Source organism: Mobula hypostoma, chromosome 28 (assembly GCF_963921235.1).
Source record: "Mobula hypostoma chromosome 28, sMobHyp1.1, whole genome shotgun sequence".
Taxonomy (NCBI): Eukaryota; Metazoa; Chordata; class Chondrichthyes; order Myliobatiformes; family Myliobatidae; genus Mobula; species Mobula hypostoma.
The window spans coordinates 2521285-2538426 of NC_086124.1; the positions used below are offsets into that span (position 1 = coordinate 2521285).

The following is a 17142-nucleotide window of genomic DNA, read 5'->3' on the forward strand; positions in this document are numbered from 1 at the left end:
AGACTATTATTTAAATGGGGAGAGAATTCAAAGTTCTGAGATGCACTGGGACTTGGGAATCCTCGTGCAGGATACCCTTAAAGTTAACCTCCAGGTTGAGTTGGTGGTGAAGAAGGCGAATGCAATGTTGGCATTCATTTCCAGAAGAATAGAGTATAGGAGCAGGGATGTGATGTTGAGGCTCTACAAGGCGCTGGTAAGGCCTCACTTGGAGTACTGTGGGCAGTTTTGGGCTCCTTATTTAAGAAAGGATGTGCTGACGTTGGAGAGGGTACAGAGGGAGAAGATTCACTAGAATGATTCCGGGAATGAGAGGGTTAACATATGAGGAACGTTTGCCTGCTCTTGGACTGTATTCCTTGGAGTTTAGAAGAATGAGGGGGGACCTCAAAGAAACATTTTGAATGTTGAAAGGCATGGACAGAGTGGATATGGCAAAGTTGTTTCCCATGATGGGGGAGTCTAGTACGAGAGGGCATGACTTAAGGATTGAAGGGCACCCATTCAGAACAGAGATGCGAAGAAATTTTTTTAGCCGGGGGTTGGTGAATCTATGGAATTTGTTGCCATGGGCGGCAGTGGAGGCCAAGTCATTGGGTGTATTTAAGGCAGAGATTGATAGGTATCTGAGTAGCCAGGGCATCAAAGGTTATGGTGAGAAGGTGGGGGAGTGGGACTAAATGGGAGAATGGATTAGCTCATGATAAAATGGCGGAGCAGACTCGATGGGCCGAATGGCCAACTTCTGCTCCTTTGTCTTATGGAAACACTGAACTCATGAGGAGATCTGGCAAGATTTAATGTGTTGTCACCAGATAAACATTGTTAAATTACAGAAAACTGATAAAATGAAAATAAAAATACATACACTCCATGAATGGAGAAAAACCTCTGGAGAAGCTCCAGGAAATGGAATGCCCAGACACATTGCTTCCAACTCTGGCTTGAAGATATTGATAGCAGTCTCTAATAGTACATGTAACATCACAGCCTTCTCCAAGTGGACTGGTGCAATTGGTGAAAGGTTGCCAGACATCATAAGACCTGGAATTATACAAAGATAAACCTTGTAATTTTAAATACAAATTATTATTTGATTACGATGCTCTACAAATTTAAAGATGACATTTAATCTAAATATTTTTCATGGAGTTCAAATGAATTTTAAGATTTCTTATTTGTAGATTATTCTAGATTTGATGTTAAATAGAAATTAAATCTTTAAGATACTTTAATTTTCTTCACACACAAGGAATTTAGACACAATAGCTTGATCCAAAATTATACAAAGTAATAATTATTAGCTTACACAAACAGATTAAGGAAACTTGGCTTAATAGCTTGAAAAAATTACACAGTGACATTGTTCAGTATTGATCCCGATTCCTTTCCTCATGAACTCGCAATGTAGCTGGACCATCACCGTGTCTATCCAGACTTCCAGGAACAAAGCCTGACATGTTCTTTCACTAGTGTAACGGTTACCCGAAAACAAACCAAAACTGCCTGGAGACTAAGCACAAGTTGGGGTGGGGGGCAGTGGTGACACTGTGTGATGTGCTATCCACAATAATGAAATTTTAAGTCAAAGAAAATACATTCAACTCTTTAGGAAACCAGCAAAGACAAACAATCTTGTAGCAATAAAGAGCTACTGAAACTAAAACTAGCGATATAACGAAATAAGTGGTCTAATAATAGAATAGCAATCTATCAATATAAGCAGTCAACAAAAAGCATCACCTTGTGGCCCGCTCCCCTGCTCTACCCAGATTAAAATGAACTTAGACAAAGGGTGAATACATGACTACACTCATTTGCTTCTACACCACAAACCCATGTGACAAATTACCCATAATAAACCTGCAACACAAAATACAATACAGACAGAAAATAGATACCTGGCTCCAACAACTAGGTTTTTAACTGTTGGGGAATGGGATAAATAAAAAGGACTTTCTTACAACTTTTAATGAACTGCTAGTTTCTTTATTAACCCTAGGTTTTGTAAACTCTGCAGATGCTGGAAATCCAGAATAACACACACAGCATGCTGGAGGAACTCAGCATGTCAGACAGCATCAATAGAAATGAATAAACAGTTGAAGTTTTGGGCCGGGACCCTTCTTTGGGACTGAGAAGGAAGGGGGAAGATGCCAGAATAAAAGGATGGGGGAGGAGGTTAGCAGAAGGTGATAGGTGAAGCCAGGTGAGTGGGAATGGTCAAGGGCTGGAGAAGAAGGAATCTGGTAGGAGAGGGGAGTGGACCAGAGGAGAAAGGGAAGGAGGAGGGGACCTGGGGGGAGTAATAGGCAGGTGAGAGGAGCTAAAAGTTCGAGTGGGGAATGGGGGGGGGGGGAGTTTGTTTACTGGAAGAAGAAATCAATATTCATGCTATCTGGTTGGGGGCTACGCAGATGGAATATAAGGAGTTACTCCTCCACCCTGAGGGTGGCCTCATCTTGGCACAAGAGGAGGCCATGGACCGACATGTCGGAACGGAAATCAGAATTACAATGTTTGGCCACCGGGAAGTCCCACTTGTGGTGGATGGAGCGGAGGTACTCAAACAAAACGGTCCTCCAGCTTAAGACAGCTCTCACCAATGTACAGGAGGCCGCATCGGGAGCACCGGACACAGTAGACGGCCCCAGCAGATGTGCAGATGATTTAGATTTAATAATTACATATTCTGTTCAGGTGAAGAACGTCACCTCAGTTTCTATTTTTGATGATAAATTTAGATAACCGAAAAGTATATATCTGATAGTTAAGAAAGTCGCAATGGTAGAAACCTACAGGCAAGGCAGGCAATTCGACAACTTACCAAACTGTGAGCAGCATGATGGATGCCAAGGAACATAAGAACATAAGAAATAGGAGCTGGAGTAGGCCAAATGGCCCATCGAGCCTGCATCGCCATTCAATAAGATCATGGCTGATCTGTTTGTAAACTCAGCTCCATCTACCTGCCTTTTCCCCAAAATCCTTAATTCCGCTACTATGTAAAAATCTATCTAACTCTATCTTAAATATATTTAGTGAAGAAGCCTCAACTGCTTCCCTGGGCAGAGGATTCCACAGATTCACCACTCTCCGGGGAAAAACAGTTTCTCCTCATCTCCATCCTAAATCTTCTCCCCTGAATCTTGAAGCAATGTCCTCTAGTTCTAGTCTCACCTACCAATGGGAACATTTCCTACTTCTATCTTATCTATCCCTTTAAAATTTTGTATGTTTCTATAAGATCCCCTCTCATTCTTCTGAATTCTACAGTATACTCCCAGGCGACTCAATCTCTCCTCATAGGTTAACCCCTTCATCCCTGGAATCAACCTGGTGAACCTCCTCTGCACTGCCTCCAAAGCCAGTATATCCTTCCTCAAGTATGGAGACCAGAACTGCACACAGTACTCCAGGTGTGGCCTCACCAGTACCCTGTATAGTTGCAGCATGACCTCCCTGCTCTTGAATTCAATCCCTCTAGCAATGAAGGCCAACATTCCATTTGCCTTCTTAACAACCTGCTGTACCTGCAAACCAACTTTCTGCGATTCATGAACCAGCACTCCCAAGTCCCTCTGAACAACAGCATGCTGCAATCTTTCACCACTTAAGTAATAATCTGCTCTTCCATTATTCCTTCCAAAGTGGATGATCTCGCATTTACCGACGTTGTATTCCATCTGCCAGACCTTGGCCCACTCACTTAACCTATCTATTTCCCTCTGCAGACTCTCCACATCCTCTGTACAATTTGCTTTTCTGCTCAGTTTAATGTCATCAGCAAATTTTGCTGCGCTACACTCAGTCCCCTCTTCCAAATCATCTATGTAAATGGTAAACAGCTGCGGGCCCAGCACCGACCCCCGCAGCACCCCACTCACCACTGACTGCCAACTGGAGAAACACCCATTTATACCAACTCTCTGCCTTTTATTGGTTAACCAATCCACTATCCATACCAATGCACTTCCTCTGACTCCATGCATCCATATCTTATTTATAAGTCTCTTGTGCAGCACCTTATAGAACGCCTTCTGGAAATCCAAGTATACGACACCTGTTCCCCTCTATCCACTGCACTCATTATGTCCTCAAAGAACTCCAGCAAGTTTGTCAAACAGGACCTGCCCTTTCTGAATCCATGCTGCACCTGTCTAATGGAACCACTCCTTTCTAAATGTTCCACTATTTCTTCCTTAATGACAAATTCAAGCATTTTCCGGACTACAGATGTTAAGCTAACTGGCCAAGAGTTGCCCGTCTTTTGCCTCCATCCTTTTTTAAAAAGTGGCGTGACATTTGTTGTCTTCCAATCCGCCGGGGCCTGCCCAGAGTCTAGAGTTTTGATAAATGATTACCAACGCGTCTACTATAACCTCCGCCAATCCCTTCAGCGCCCTGGGATGCATCCCATTCGGACCAGGGGACTCATCTACCTTCAGGCCTTCTAGTTTGCTCATCACTATCTATTTAGTGACAGTGATTTTATCGAGGTCCTCACCTCCCATTTCGTCCATAACATCCTTCTTTGGCATATTAGACGTGTCCTCCACCGTGAAGACCAACACAAAATAGTCCTTCAATGTCTCAGCTATTTCCTTATCACCCAATATCAATTTCCCCTTCTCAAGGGACCTATGTTGACTTTAGCCACCCTCTTCCACTTTATATATTTATAAAAACTTTTGCTATTTTTATATTTTGTGCTACTTTACTTTCATATTCTATCTTCCTGTTCCTTATTTCTTGTTTAGTTGTTCTTTGTTGCTTTTTAAAGTTTTCCCAATCCTCCAGTCTCCCACTACTCTTTGTGACTTTGTACACGAGCTTTTAATTTGATACCATCTTTTATTTCCTAAGTTATCCAAAGCTGGCTCTTCCCACACTTTAAAAACGCAAACACGAGGAATTCTGCAAATGCTGGAAATTCAAGCAACACACATCAAAGTTGCTGGTGAACGCAGCAGGCCAGGCAGCATCTCTAGGAAGAGGTACAGTCGACGTTTCGGGCCGAGACCCTTTGTCAGGACAACTTTGATGTGTGTTGCTCTTCCCACAGTTATTGTCCTTACTTTTGACTGGAATATACTTTTGTTGAGCACTGTGAAAAATCTCCTTGGAAGTGTTCCACTGTACTCAACTGTCCTACCAAATAGCCTGTGCTCCCAATCCACATTAGCCAACTCCTCCCTCACCCCGTTGTAGTCTCCCTTGTTCAAGCATAATACACTAGTTTTAGATCTAACTACAGTATTTCATCCTCCATCTGAATGCGAAATTCAATCATACTATGATCACTCTTTCCAAGAGGATCCCTGACTACAAGGAGAACCAAGAGCCGAAAGTGAGAGGGTAGGAAAGATTATAATCTTCACAAGGAGCTTGATAAACATAAAAGGAATGAGGGTATTGGTGACACAAAATCACGTTTGCCTTTGAGAAGGCGGCTATAGGCCGGTACTACCCCTGCTGTTGGCTTAGCGACTTCTGCGTTTTGCTGGTCAATCTCAAATTGGGTCGGTGTGCGACTCAGAGCTGAACTTGTAAACATTGCAAGACTTGTGTCTAAGGACCTTGTGTCTTGAGATAGTGGAAATTAAGGATTTGTGAGGCACTGTCAAAGAAGCTTTGGATGACCACTGCAATGTCTTTTGTTGCAGCCATTCTATACTGATGGTTTCAGTCAATGGATGAAGTATCAACACAACAGACCTGGAGTTCCCAGTGTTCTACATGCCAGGGACCCCTACCACTGATCGACCCCAGGCTGGGAAACCCTTAAACAGACCTTTGAATGGTGTTGAACCAGGAAAGTGAAAACTGTTCCATATTTTCATGAGTTGAGATTTGCAGATGATGGAGACATGGCAGGGATTAAGGAGGTGAATCTCATCACAGTCTGCTATTATCCTTAACACCACCCCCACCAAACAAGCTCACCTTCACAGTCAACTTCTTTTAATGAGGGACGATATTGTTAAGGGATAGTGTCCCTTGGTTACAGAACAATTTATTTTTGAAACAAATTTTTAAAAACAATCAAAGTATGCAATTACTTTATCTCCACTAAATAGAAGTTTTCAGGTCTATGTTCTTCAGGTACCCACGTCAAAAAAAGGCTGAAGTTCTTGGAAGTCAAGCTCACATTTCGCGGAGCCGGCAGGCCACCTGCAAATAACAAGTCAGAAAATAATTTTACCGAGCAGCCAAGGCACAATCACAAGGAAGGTGGCGAGCACCTTTACTTTCTTAGGAGGTTAAAGAGGTTTGGCTTGTCACTGAACATCCTACAGATATACCGCTGAAAACATCTTGACTGGTCAAATCACGGTTTGGTCTGACCATTTGAAAGCATAGGAATGCAAGCAGCTGCAGGAAGAGTGGACTCAACCCAGTATATCATGGACACACCCCTCCCCATCATCAAAACGCATCTATGATGTGCAACCTCAAGGCTACACCTAGCAAAGATCCCCATCATCTGGGCCATGTCATCTTCTTTGCAGCTACCTCTGGGTAGGAGGTATAGAAGTCTGAGGTCCCACACCACCTGGTTCGAGAACAGCTAGTTCCCTTCAAACAATCAGTTCTTGGACCAACCTGGTATAGCTCACTAGCTCACTATAGAAATGCCTTAAAATCTCTAGACTACAGCTGACTTTACTCCAGGAGGCCCACAACCTCGTTTGTGCCTCAATGACCCAGAGAGCTATGCTGGCTGGAGTCAGGGCTTTATGCTTTGACTCTTGGTAGGGTCACCCATGCCAAACAGGTCAAAGGGTAGAGACCAGACTAAGAGTGGTCCACCTGTCCTCCAGGTTCAGGGGTTCAGCTCAGGGCTAACGACCCTGACTGGTAAAAAAAATTGTTACGGAAACACCAATAAAGAATTCTTCTACATCTGAATATGATAGTGTTCCCGAGTTTCCATCTGGGACTTGCATGACTGACAGTAGTGAAAACCAACAGAAGCTACTGACGTGACGAAGGAAGCCTTGCACACCACTCGAGGTGGAGGACCTTCATTGCTGCCCTAAACGCCTGTGACCTAAATAACAACAGACTCTGTAATTTTGGTTCAAGTTGTGATTTTTCTTGAACAATTAAACATACCCATCTTGCATGTTCAATATATGTTTTCCATAATTGGTGAATCTACAATACTATGTACCTTTGATGACTGTGCTTATATATCCAGTGTGTATGACAATAAATTCGACTGACCGTTCAATTACTATAAAAGAACATGATTCTAAAACACATAGTCATTATTTTAATAAATATGGTTAAGTTTTATATTATAAAAGAACTTTTTCCAGAGTCAATTTTATATATGATCACTAGACTCAAAAACATAGACATGAGAAAGTCTGCACATACTGGAAATCCACAGCAACACACACAAAGTGCTGAAGGAACTCAGCAGGTCAGACAGCATCTATGGAAATGAATAAACAGAACACAGTTCAGTCTGAGTCTCTTGTTCAGACAGTGAGGCTAATCCAGCCACTAAACCCACACCCTCACACTTAACCACCACTACTTTATCATTTCCTGTCACAGTCACCTCCTGTGCCAAGTGTCACTTTATGGCAACACAATCAATGCATACAAACTATCCTCAAACAACAGGAATACTGCAGATGCTGGAAATTCAAGCAACATACATCAAAGTTGCTGGTGAACGCAGCAGGCCAAGCAGCATCTATAGGAAGAGGCTAACGGACGAAGTCCTGACGAAGGGTCTCGGCCTGAAACGTCGACTGCGCCTCTTCCTATAGATGCTGCTTGGCCTGAAACGTCAACTGCGCCTCTTCCTATAGATGCTGCTTGGCCTGCTGCGTTCACCAGCAACTTTGATGTATGATACAAACTATCCTGTGCATTTATATTTAAAGTGTTTACTATTTTTGTGTCCTTTATCTTACTGTGTTTTTTGTGCTGCATCCGATACGGAGTAAGAATTATTTTATTCTCCTTTACACTTGCATACAGGAAATGACATTAAACAATCTTGAATCTTGAACAAAATTTTGAACATGTGTTTGTATTACTTGCAAGAATCAGAATCAGGTTTAATATCATCCACATGTGTCATGAAATTTGTTGTTAAGTGGCAGCAGTACAATGCAATACATAACAATAAAAACTGTAAGTACAGTAAGTACATATATAAAACATCCATGATGTTAAAATGCAACCATTTTTACACCTACGTATATATTGTTGAAAGTCTGGTTATGGAATTCAAACAGTAGAAAGAAGGGTTTACATCATTGAAGCTGTTTTCAGGACATTCCAAAGGACTTTACATGAAAGAAACTGCCTTCATGTTGCATTGGATATACATTGAACAGTACAAGCTTGCACAACAGTAATTAACTGATGTGGTCATTTTTTTATTATGTTAATTTTTTATTTACATCGCAGACTAGGCCTTTCCATGCCAGTAATCCCCAATTTAACCCTAGCCTAATCACGGGACAATTTACAATGACCAATTAACCAGTCAGGCACAATTGAGAGCATCCTGACTGGCTATCACTGACCAGTACGGGAACTGTACTTCCCTCAATCACAGGACTCTGCAGAGAGTGGTGTGGACAGCCCAGCACATCTGTAAATGTGAACTTCCCACTATTAAGGACATTTACAGAGACACATGTGTAGAAAGGGCCCGTAGGATCATGGGGGACCCGAGTCACCCCAACCACAAACTGTTCCAGCTGATACCATCCTGGAAACGGTACCGCAGCATAAAAGCCAGGACCAACAGGCTCCGGACCAGCTTCTTCCACCAGGCCACCAGACTGATTAATTCATACAGACACAACTATTTCTGTGTTATATTGACTATCCTGTTGTACATAATATATATTACTATAAATTGCACATTTAGACAGAGACGTAACGTAAAAGATTTTTACTCCTCATGTATATGAAAGATGTAAGTAATAAAGCCAATTCAATTCAATTCGCCAACTGTGATGTCTTTGGACTCTGAGAGGAAAGTGGAGCACCCAAAGGAAACCCGCACAGTCACAGGGGGAACGTACAAACTCTTTACAGGCAGTGGCGGGACCTGGAAACCAGGTCACCTGGACCGTAAAGTGTAGTTCTGGCTACTACGCTACCGTGCTACGCCGGGAAGGCAAAGGACAAATAGTGGCTCCTGGATTCTAAGGATCATGTCTTTCAGTTCAGGACAGCCTAAGGATCTTTGACATAGACTTTTAAGAGATTGTGTATAATTGCATAATTTACGCTTTAATTGTGAATGCTGCTCTGTGTCGGTGATGCTGCAGTGAGTTTTTCACTGCCTCTGTGCATGTGTGAACTTGTACCAGTTTTATCAGATGAGACTGCTTTTTACACCTCACACGAAAGATGTCACCTAATATTACAACACTGCAGTCTGCTCTACCTGCGGTGAACACCTTTAACCTTTTTGAAATATGCCTCTTTCTCCACCAACTTCTCCATGAGTTCTAGAGCAGCCCTCTCCTCACACCCTTCCCTCCTCTCACTGCCTATAACCCTCATGAGGCAATGCTTTAGTCGACTTCAAGTCTTCTAATGACAATGATCTAATCAATGCCCTCTGGATCCACCACCCACGCCTCAGATCCACCAACCAGACTCAAATTCCACTATCCAGAGCTGAGATCCATCACCTAGACCCCAGATCCACCAACCAGACCCCAGGCCCATCGCCCAGTCTCCAGATCCATCATCCGAACCCGAGATCTACTATCCGAACCTCAGATCCACTGCTCAAACCTAGGTCCACCACCCAAACTTCAGATCCACCATTGGGACCCCGAACCACCGCCCCCGGTCCGGCATCCACCCAAATCACATCAGCAACCGATCAGGAACGAGCGCCTGCACGTTTGCAATGAATGGCTGGAGAGAGAAAGGAAAGACACGGTACCGAGCACGTGTTGAGTGAGCAGGCAGCAGAAGATGAGGCCGAGGCCGAGGCCGGCGCCCGCCGCCCCGCTCGTCAGAGCCGCCATCTGTTAGCCCCCATCGCCGTCTCGCCGCCGCAGCGGCCACACAGACGTGATGGCGTAATTACGCAATGACGCCACGGCCTCCGGGGTAGGGGGAGGGGCATCTCCCAGCTCGTTGCGGGGCGGACCCGGTTGACGAGCTGACCTCATGACGCCGTGACCTCCCGGATGAGGGGCACTCTTCCCTGCTCATTGCGGGGCAGCTTTGCGCTGATATTCGGCGGCTGGCCGGGTCCCGGGTGCGGGGAAAGGAATTTGCCAAAAACGGGTGTGACCCGACAGGGATTGAGGGACCCGCTTTGTGGTCAGACATTTCAATTCCAAACTCCATTTCCATTCCGACTAGTTTTTTTTAAATTTCAAAATATACTTTATTCAAAAATAAATATATACAATAAACCATTCAATAACTTTTCATCCTTTACATACGTTTCCATTATAGTCAGTACATATCCGTATTTATAGCCACCCACGTGGCACTCCAGTAGTTCAGCTCACCATATCATTGTTGAGGGGTATACTCCCCGCCCTCCGACCCCTCCCACTCCCACGGGCGGAGAAACCTATACCTGTGGTCCTTCCCCACCGGGCCCTTGCGGTGGCTGCACCGAGTTTCAGTGCGTCCCTCAGCACGTACTCCTGCAGCCGAGAATGTGCCAGTCGGCAGCATTCTCCCACAGACATCTCCATGTGCTGGTAGATCATCAAGTTTCGGGCCGATCAAAGAGCGTCTTTCACCGAGTTGATGATCTGCCAGCAGCACCGGACGTTGGTCTCCGTGTGTGTCCCCAGGAACAGCCCGTAGATCAGAGAGTCCTCTGTTACGCAGCTGCTGGGGATAAAACGTGACACTAGCCCGTCCATCCTCCTCCACACCCTCTTTGCGAACTGGCAGTGTGCAAAGAGGTGGGTCACAGACTCCTCCTCACTGCAGTCCTCCCGTGGGCAGTGGGGTGCGGAGACGACGTTCCGGGCGTACAGGAGGGCTCTGACTGGGAGGGCCCCTCTCACCGCCAGCCAGGCGAGGTCTTGGTGCCTGTTGGTGAGATCTGGCGATGAGGCATTTTGCCAGATGAACTGGACAGTCTGCTCAGGGAACCACCCCACTGTGTCCATCACGTCCTTCTCCTGCAGTGCCTGCAGGACACTACGTGCCGACCACTGCCTGATGGCCCTGTGGTCAAAGGCGTTCTCCTGGAAGAACTTTGCTACGTAGGACAGGTATGCCGGCAACGACCAGCTGAGGGGCGTTGCGCGGGAGTGGGGCCAGACCCATCCTTCGTAGCCAGGGCGACAGGTAGAACCTGGGCACATAGTGGTACTTGGTGCCCACATACCTGGGCTCTACACACAACCTGATGCAGCCACATACGAAGCTGGCCATCAGGGTGAGGGCGACATTGGGGACGTTCTTGCCCCCGTTGTCCAGAAACTTGTGCATGACGGTCCGTCTCACCCGCTCCATCTTGGATCCCCAGACGAATCTGAAGACAGCCCGGGTGATTTCCGAGCTGTAGGAGCGGGGGGCGGGCCAGACCTGCGCCAAGTACAGCAGCCCTGAGAGCACCTCACACCTGATGACCAGGTTCTTGCCCGTTATCGACAGGGAGCGCCCTCCCCACAGTCCCAGTTTCTGTTTCACCTTGGCAGTCCGCTCCTGCCAGTTCTTGTTGCACGCCTCGGCCCCTCCGAACCAGATCCCCAACACCTTCACGTGGTCAGACCTGATGCTGAAGGGGACGCTGGATCGGTCGGGCCAGTTGCCGAAGAGCATGGCTTCGCTCTTCGTGCGGTTGACCCTGGTTCCCGACGCTAGCTCGAACTGTTCACAGGTGCCAATCAACCTGCGAACTGACCTCGGATCAGAGCAGAAGACGGTGACGTCGTCCATGTACAGGGAGGTTTTCACTTGGGTTCCTCCACTGCCTGGCAGTGTCACCCCTCTTATGCCCTCATCCCTCCTGATGGCTTCCGCAAAGGGTTCTATGCAGCAGACAAACAAGACAGGGGAGAGGGGACAGCCCTGCCTGACTCCAGACCTGATGGGGAAGCTGTCTGTTTCCCACCCGTTGACCTGGACTGCACTACGGATGTCTGTGTAGAGCAGTCTGATCCAATTCCGGATTCCCTCCCCAAATCCCATTTTGGAGAGCACGTCCGCCATGTACGTGTGCGATATCCTGTCGAAGGCTTTCTCCTGGTCCAAGCTGACCAGGCAGGCGTCCACTCCCCTGTCCTGCACGTAGGTGATGCTGTCTGAGATCTTCCTGCCCGGTACAGCACAGGTTTGGTCTGGGTGGATCACCTATCCCAGAGCAGACTTGACCCTGTTGGCGATCGCCTTGGACAGGATCCTGTAGTCCACATTCAGGAGAGAGATGGGTCTCCAATTTCTAATGTCCTCCCTTTCCCCCTTCTGCTTGTAGATGAGGGTGATGATGCCCTTCCTCATGGACTCAGACATACTGCCGGCCAGAAGCATAGTGTTATACACTTCCAGCAAGTCTGGGCCCATCCAGTTTCACAGAGCCGAGTACAACTCAGCCGGGTAAGTCGTCGCTTCCGGGAGTCTTACCCGACCCATAGGAACGGATGGAGCCTGTCAGCTCGTCCAGGGTCAGTGGCTGATCAAGACTCTCCCGCTTGCCGTCGTCTAAGACCTGCGTGATAGACGACAGGAAGTTGCGGGAGGCTGTGGATTCTGTGGCCTTTTCGTCGTACAGACCAGCATAGGACTTGCAGATCCTCAGTATGTCGGTCTGCGAGGACGCGACTGAGCCGTCCTCTTCCTTAAGGTTGTGGATCACAGAGCTCCCCCTGTGCACCTTTTGGAAGAAGAAGCGTGAGCACGTCTCGTCCTGCTCCACGGTTTGGACCCTTGATCGGAAGATGATCTTGGAGGATTCAGCGGTGAGGTGCTGGGCTTGCCGGCCCTTCACCTCTCGCAATTCCTCCCTGACATCCACCCCCTTCGACTGCAGAAGGAGAAGTTGCTGCAACTCTGTCTGGAGTTTACGCAGTTCCTTCTGCTCCTGCCTTGCCTTCTGGATACCCTTGCGGATGAAGAACCTCTTAATGTTCTCCTTGGTGGCTTCCCACCAGTGAACCGGGGAATCAAAGAAGGCTTTCAAGGTTCTCCAACCTGTGTACTCCCTCTCTAGTTCCTCGATGTTCTCCGGGGTCAGCAGCTTTACATTCAGCTTCCAAGTCCCCCTGCCTGCCTTCCGGTCCTCCCGTAAGCGACAGGTGGCTCTCAGAAGGCAGTGGTCAGAGAAGAGCACCGGCGTGACGTCGGTGGACCTGACCGTGAGGGGCTCAGACAGGAAGAGGAAGTCGATCCGGGAGCGGGCTGAGCCGTCCGATCGTGTCCAGGTGGCTTGCGGCTGTGCTCCACCTGTGGGGGTGCCAAAGGCGTCGCGCAGCTTGGCTGTCTTCACCGTTTCCCTCAGGAGTCTAGAGGTACTGTCCAGCCTGCCGGGTCCTCCAGCCGCATCAATGGTGCAGTTGAAGTCTCCGGCCAGAACGACCGGCTGGGACATCACCAGCAGCTGTGGGAGCTGCTCGAAGACGGCCAGCCGCTCGCTCCGCACGGGGGAGGCGTACAGGTTGATCAGCCGGAGCGGAATGCCCCGGTATTTGACGTCTGCTACCAGGAGGCGCCCCGCAACCACCTCTTTAACTTGGGTGATTGAGAAGTTGCCTCCCCGCAGCAGAATCCCCAGGCCGGAAGCGCGACAATCGTTGCCCCCCTGACCACACAGACAAACCTTTTTTCCACCACCGTGACCACCTCCGGTAGGTCCGGAGGTGTGGTAGTCCGCACTCCTGGAGGAAGGTCACGTCGGTCTTTACAGTGTCCAGGTACTGGAGCGTGCTGACGCATCGCCCAGTACTCTTCAAACTTCGCACATTCAAGCACGCCAACTTAAGGTCTGCCATCATTGTAAGTCTTTTATTTTGGCTGCTCTCCGTCCTCACCCTTGCCATCCCGAGCCTTCATTCCCACCGCCTTTGTGAAGTTTTCCACCTCCTGTGGGCTCAGGTACTGGTGGTAGAACTCCTCCGGGTGTGGCCGTTCTGGTTCTGGGCCCGGGGGGTTGTTGACTTCCTGGGCTGCTTCCCCTTCCGGCTGCTGGGTGCCAGCCGTGGCTCTGCTCCCGGATTCCCGGAGCTCTGTGTGTCTGCTGCTCTCCGCCTCCTGTACTTGGGGGGTAGCCAGCAGACTTTCTCCCTCCTCTCTCCTCCTCTCCACCTGTTCTGCCAGCCGCTTTTTCCGCCGGGGCTGCTGGCCTCCCCCAACTCCTTCCTCCTCTGAAGAGGACAGGGTACCAGAGGCTGTGTGGTTCCCTGCCCTTTTCCTGTGTTGCTCTGCCTTCTGTCGCTTGGCCGCCGCCTTTTGGGTCTTTTTGCGTTTCACGACCTTCCATTCGGTTTCCACCTCAGCTCTCCCCTCCTCCATGGACTCCTGCTCATCGTTTGCCTGGTCCTGGAGGGTCTGCAGGGGGGTGGCAGGTCTTGGGGTGCTTGCACCTTCCTCCCTGGTCTCGTCGTCCGTCCTCTCGGGTGCCTCGTCTGCAGCGCTGGCGGGTATGTCTGAACCTGCCTAGGCCCTTTCAGGGCCAGCACCTCCCCTGGTCGCCTGTGCGTAGGTGCCCCCACGCCTTGGGCAGGCTCTGTACAGGTGGCCAGCCTGTCCGCAAAGGTTGCAGGACTTGGCCTGCGTGCAGTCTTTGGTCAGGTGGCCTTCGGCTTTACAGTTCTTGCACATCACCAACCTGCACTGGGCTGCGATGTGCCCTGCCTTGCCGCAGTTTCGGCACACCCTGGGTTGCCCCGCGTACACCGTGTGCCCTCGGTTCCCTCCGATGGCGAAGACAGAGTGTGGGGGGGGGGGGGGTGGATGACGCCGCCGTTGGAATCCAACCTCAGCTTCACCTTGACCTGCCGTTTGCTGGTCCAGATTCCCAGTCCGTCCTTCACGTCCGCTGGTGTTGCTACGCTCTCCACATACCGAGCGAGGAACGTAAGGACATCCACCACCGGCACTGCGGCTTGAACATATGCACCGTGATTGTTCGTTCCTGTCGCGTAGCCGTTGCAAAGAGGGCTTGCGCTTTCAGCAGCGACAGCGGCGCCTCTGCCCCCTTCAGCTGAAGCTGCTGATACAGCTTCTGCCACCCTGCAGCCTGCCGGAAAGTGACATCGAAGAAACCTGCGAAGTCCGACTAGTTGGTCCATGGTCTCCTCTTCTGCCACGATGAGGCTAAATTCATATTCCAGCTGGCTAGCCTCCAACCTGATCAATGTTCCCTCTAGTTTGTAATGACCAGAGTGCGCGAAAGTTTTGTGCTGTGCAATTATTTTTATCCAGTGACAACAACATGTTCGCTGTGAATCATTTATTCAATAAAAACAGTATAAGTAGGACCAGTATTCGGCCATTTGGCCCATCGGGACTGCTCCGCCAGTTCTAAAATCCGCAGACAAATCTTCGCAATCTCCACGTTGCCAACACCATCCGCATCAGAAAATGGAAAAGGAAATGTGAGTGTGTACGATCGTGAAATATACTTAACGTGCCAACGAGGTAGAGGGTGACAACCTTTCGTGTGCAGTTTAAATTCTGCTGTGCGCTAGTAGCAAAAGATGTGTGCGCACCTCAGAGGGAACATTGAACTTGATGGCATGAATATCGATTTCTTACAACCCCCCCATCCCTTCTTTCTTTTTCTAAGTCCCTTTTTCTTGGCTCCCCCTCTCACCCCCAGCCCCGGCCTAGTCCATCACAGGTAAAACACTCCCAACCATTGAGCACATCTGATCTACATGAGAAGCTGTTGTAGGAAAACAGCTTCCATCATCAGAGATCCCCACCACCCAGACCACGCTCTCTTCTCTCTGCTGCCATCAGGTAGAAGGTACAGGAGCATCAGGACCCGCACCTCCGGGTTCAAGAACAGTTACCACCCCTCAACCAACAGGCTCTGGAACAGAAGGGGATAACGACACTCATCTATTGAGATGTTCCCACAACCAATGATCTCACTTTAAAGACGCTTTATCTCGTTCTCGTTATTTATTGGTATTTATTTATATTTGCAGTTTCTTGTCTTCCGCACTCTGGTTGATCTTTCATTGATTACTATTCTATAAATTTGCTGAGTATGCCCACAGGAAAATAAATCTCAGGGTTGTATAAAGGCATCCGTTAGTGTTGCGAGACCATGGATCTGCGCCTGGAAAGTCTTCACTCTCCAGGGCGCAGGCCTGGGCAAGGTTGTATGGAAGACCAGCAGTTGCCCATGCTGCAAGTCTCCCCTCTCCATGCCACCAATGTTGTCCAAGGGAAGGGCATTAGGACCCATACAGCTTGGCACTGGTGTCATCGCAGAGCAATGTGTGATTAAGTGCCTTGCTCAAGAACACAACAGGCTCCCTCGGCTGGGGCTCGAACTCAGGACCTTCAGGTCGCTAGTCCAATGCCTTAACCACTTGGCCATGTGCCAGGGTTGTATATGGTGATATATATGTACTTTGATGATAGAAAATTACTTTAAACTTTCCCTCCTCCTCATCCACTAATCACCTCCCCCTTCTCCTTCTCCTCACCTGCCAATCACCCCCAGCTTTCCTCCTCCTTCCCTCAAGTGTATTTGCCTCTATCACCATACCAGGAATCCACAACTGAGTAAAAATCTAACTCCTCATGTCCCCTTTGAACCTACCCTCTCTCACCTTCAATGCATGCCCTCTGGTATTAGACATTTCAACCCTGGGAAACAGATACTCTCTGTCCACTCTATCTGTGCCTCTCATAATCTTATAAACCTGTATCAGATCTCCCCTCAGCCTCTGGTGCTCCAGAGAAAACAACCGAAGTTTGTCCAACCTCTCATAACACATGCCCTCCAAACTGGGCAGCATCCTTGTAAACGTCTTCTGCACCCTCTCCAAAGCCTCAACGTCCCTCCTGTAGCAGGGCAACCAGGGCTGTATACACAGAACTCCAGATGTGGCCTAACCAGAGTTTTATAAAGTTGCTGACGGTATCTATTCAATAATCGAGGTGGATAATCTTCATGCTCATTGCTGCAGAATTTATGCTTCAAAGTTTCAAAAT

General features: G+C 48.3%; 1 protein-coding gene across 1 annotated transcript in view; it reads right to left on the reverse strand.

Annotated features, from left to right (window-relative positions):
• The window catches only part of LOC134339138 (interferon lambda receptor 1-like), a 31038-nt gene extending 20992 nt beyond the window's left edge, over positions 1 to 10046 (reverse strand). The window contains exons 1-3 of the mRNA XM_063035490.1: positions 9941 to 10046; positions 6063 to 6174; positions 869 to 1044 (exon numbers count right to left, since the gene is read on the reverse strand). Of these exons, the coding sequence (XP_062891560.1) occupies positions 869 to 1044; positions 6063 to 6174; positions 9941 to 10025 (373 nt within the window). The 5' untranslated portion in view covers positions 10026 to 10046. The remainder of the gene's footprint in view (positions 1 to 868; positions 1045 to 6062; positions 6175 to 9940) is intronic.
• Between the last annotated feature and the right edge of the window lie 7096 nt (positions 10047 to 17142).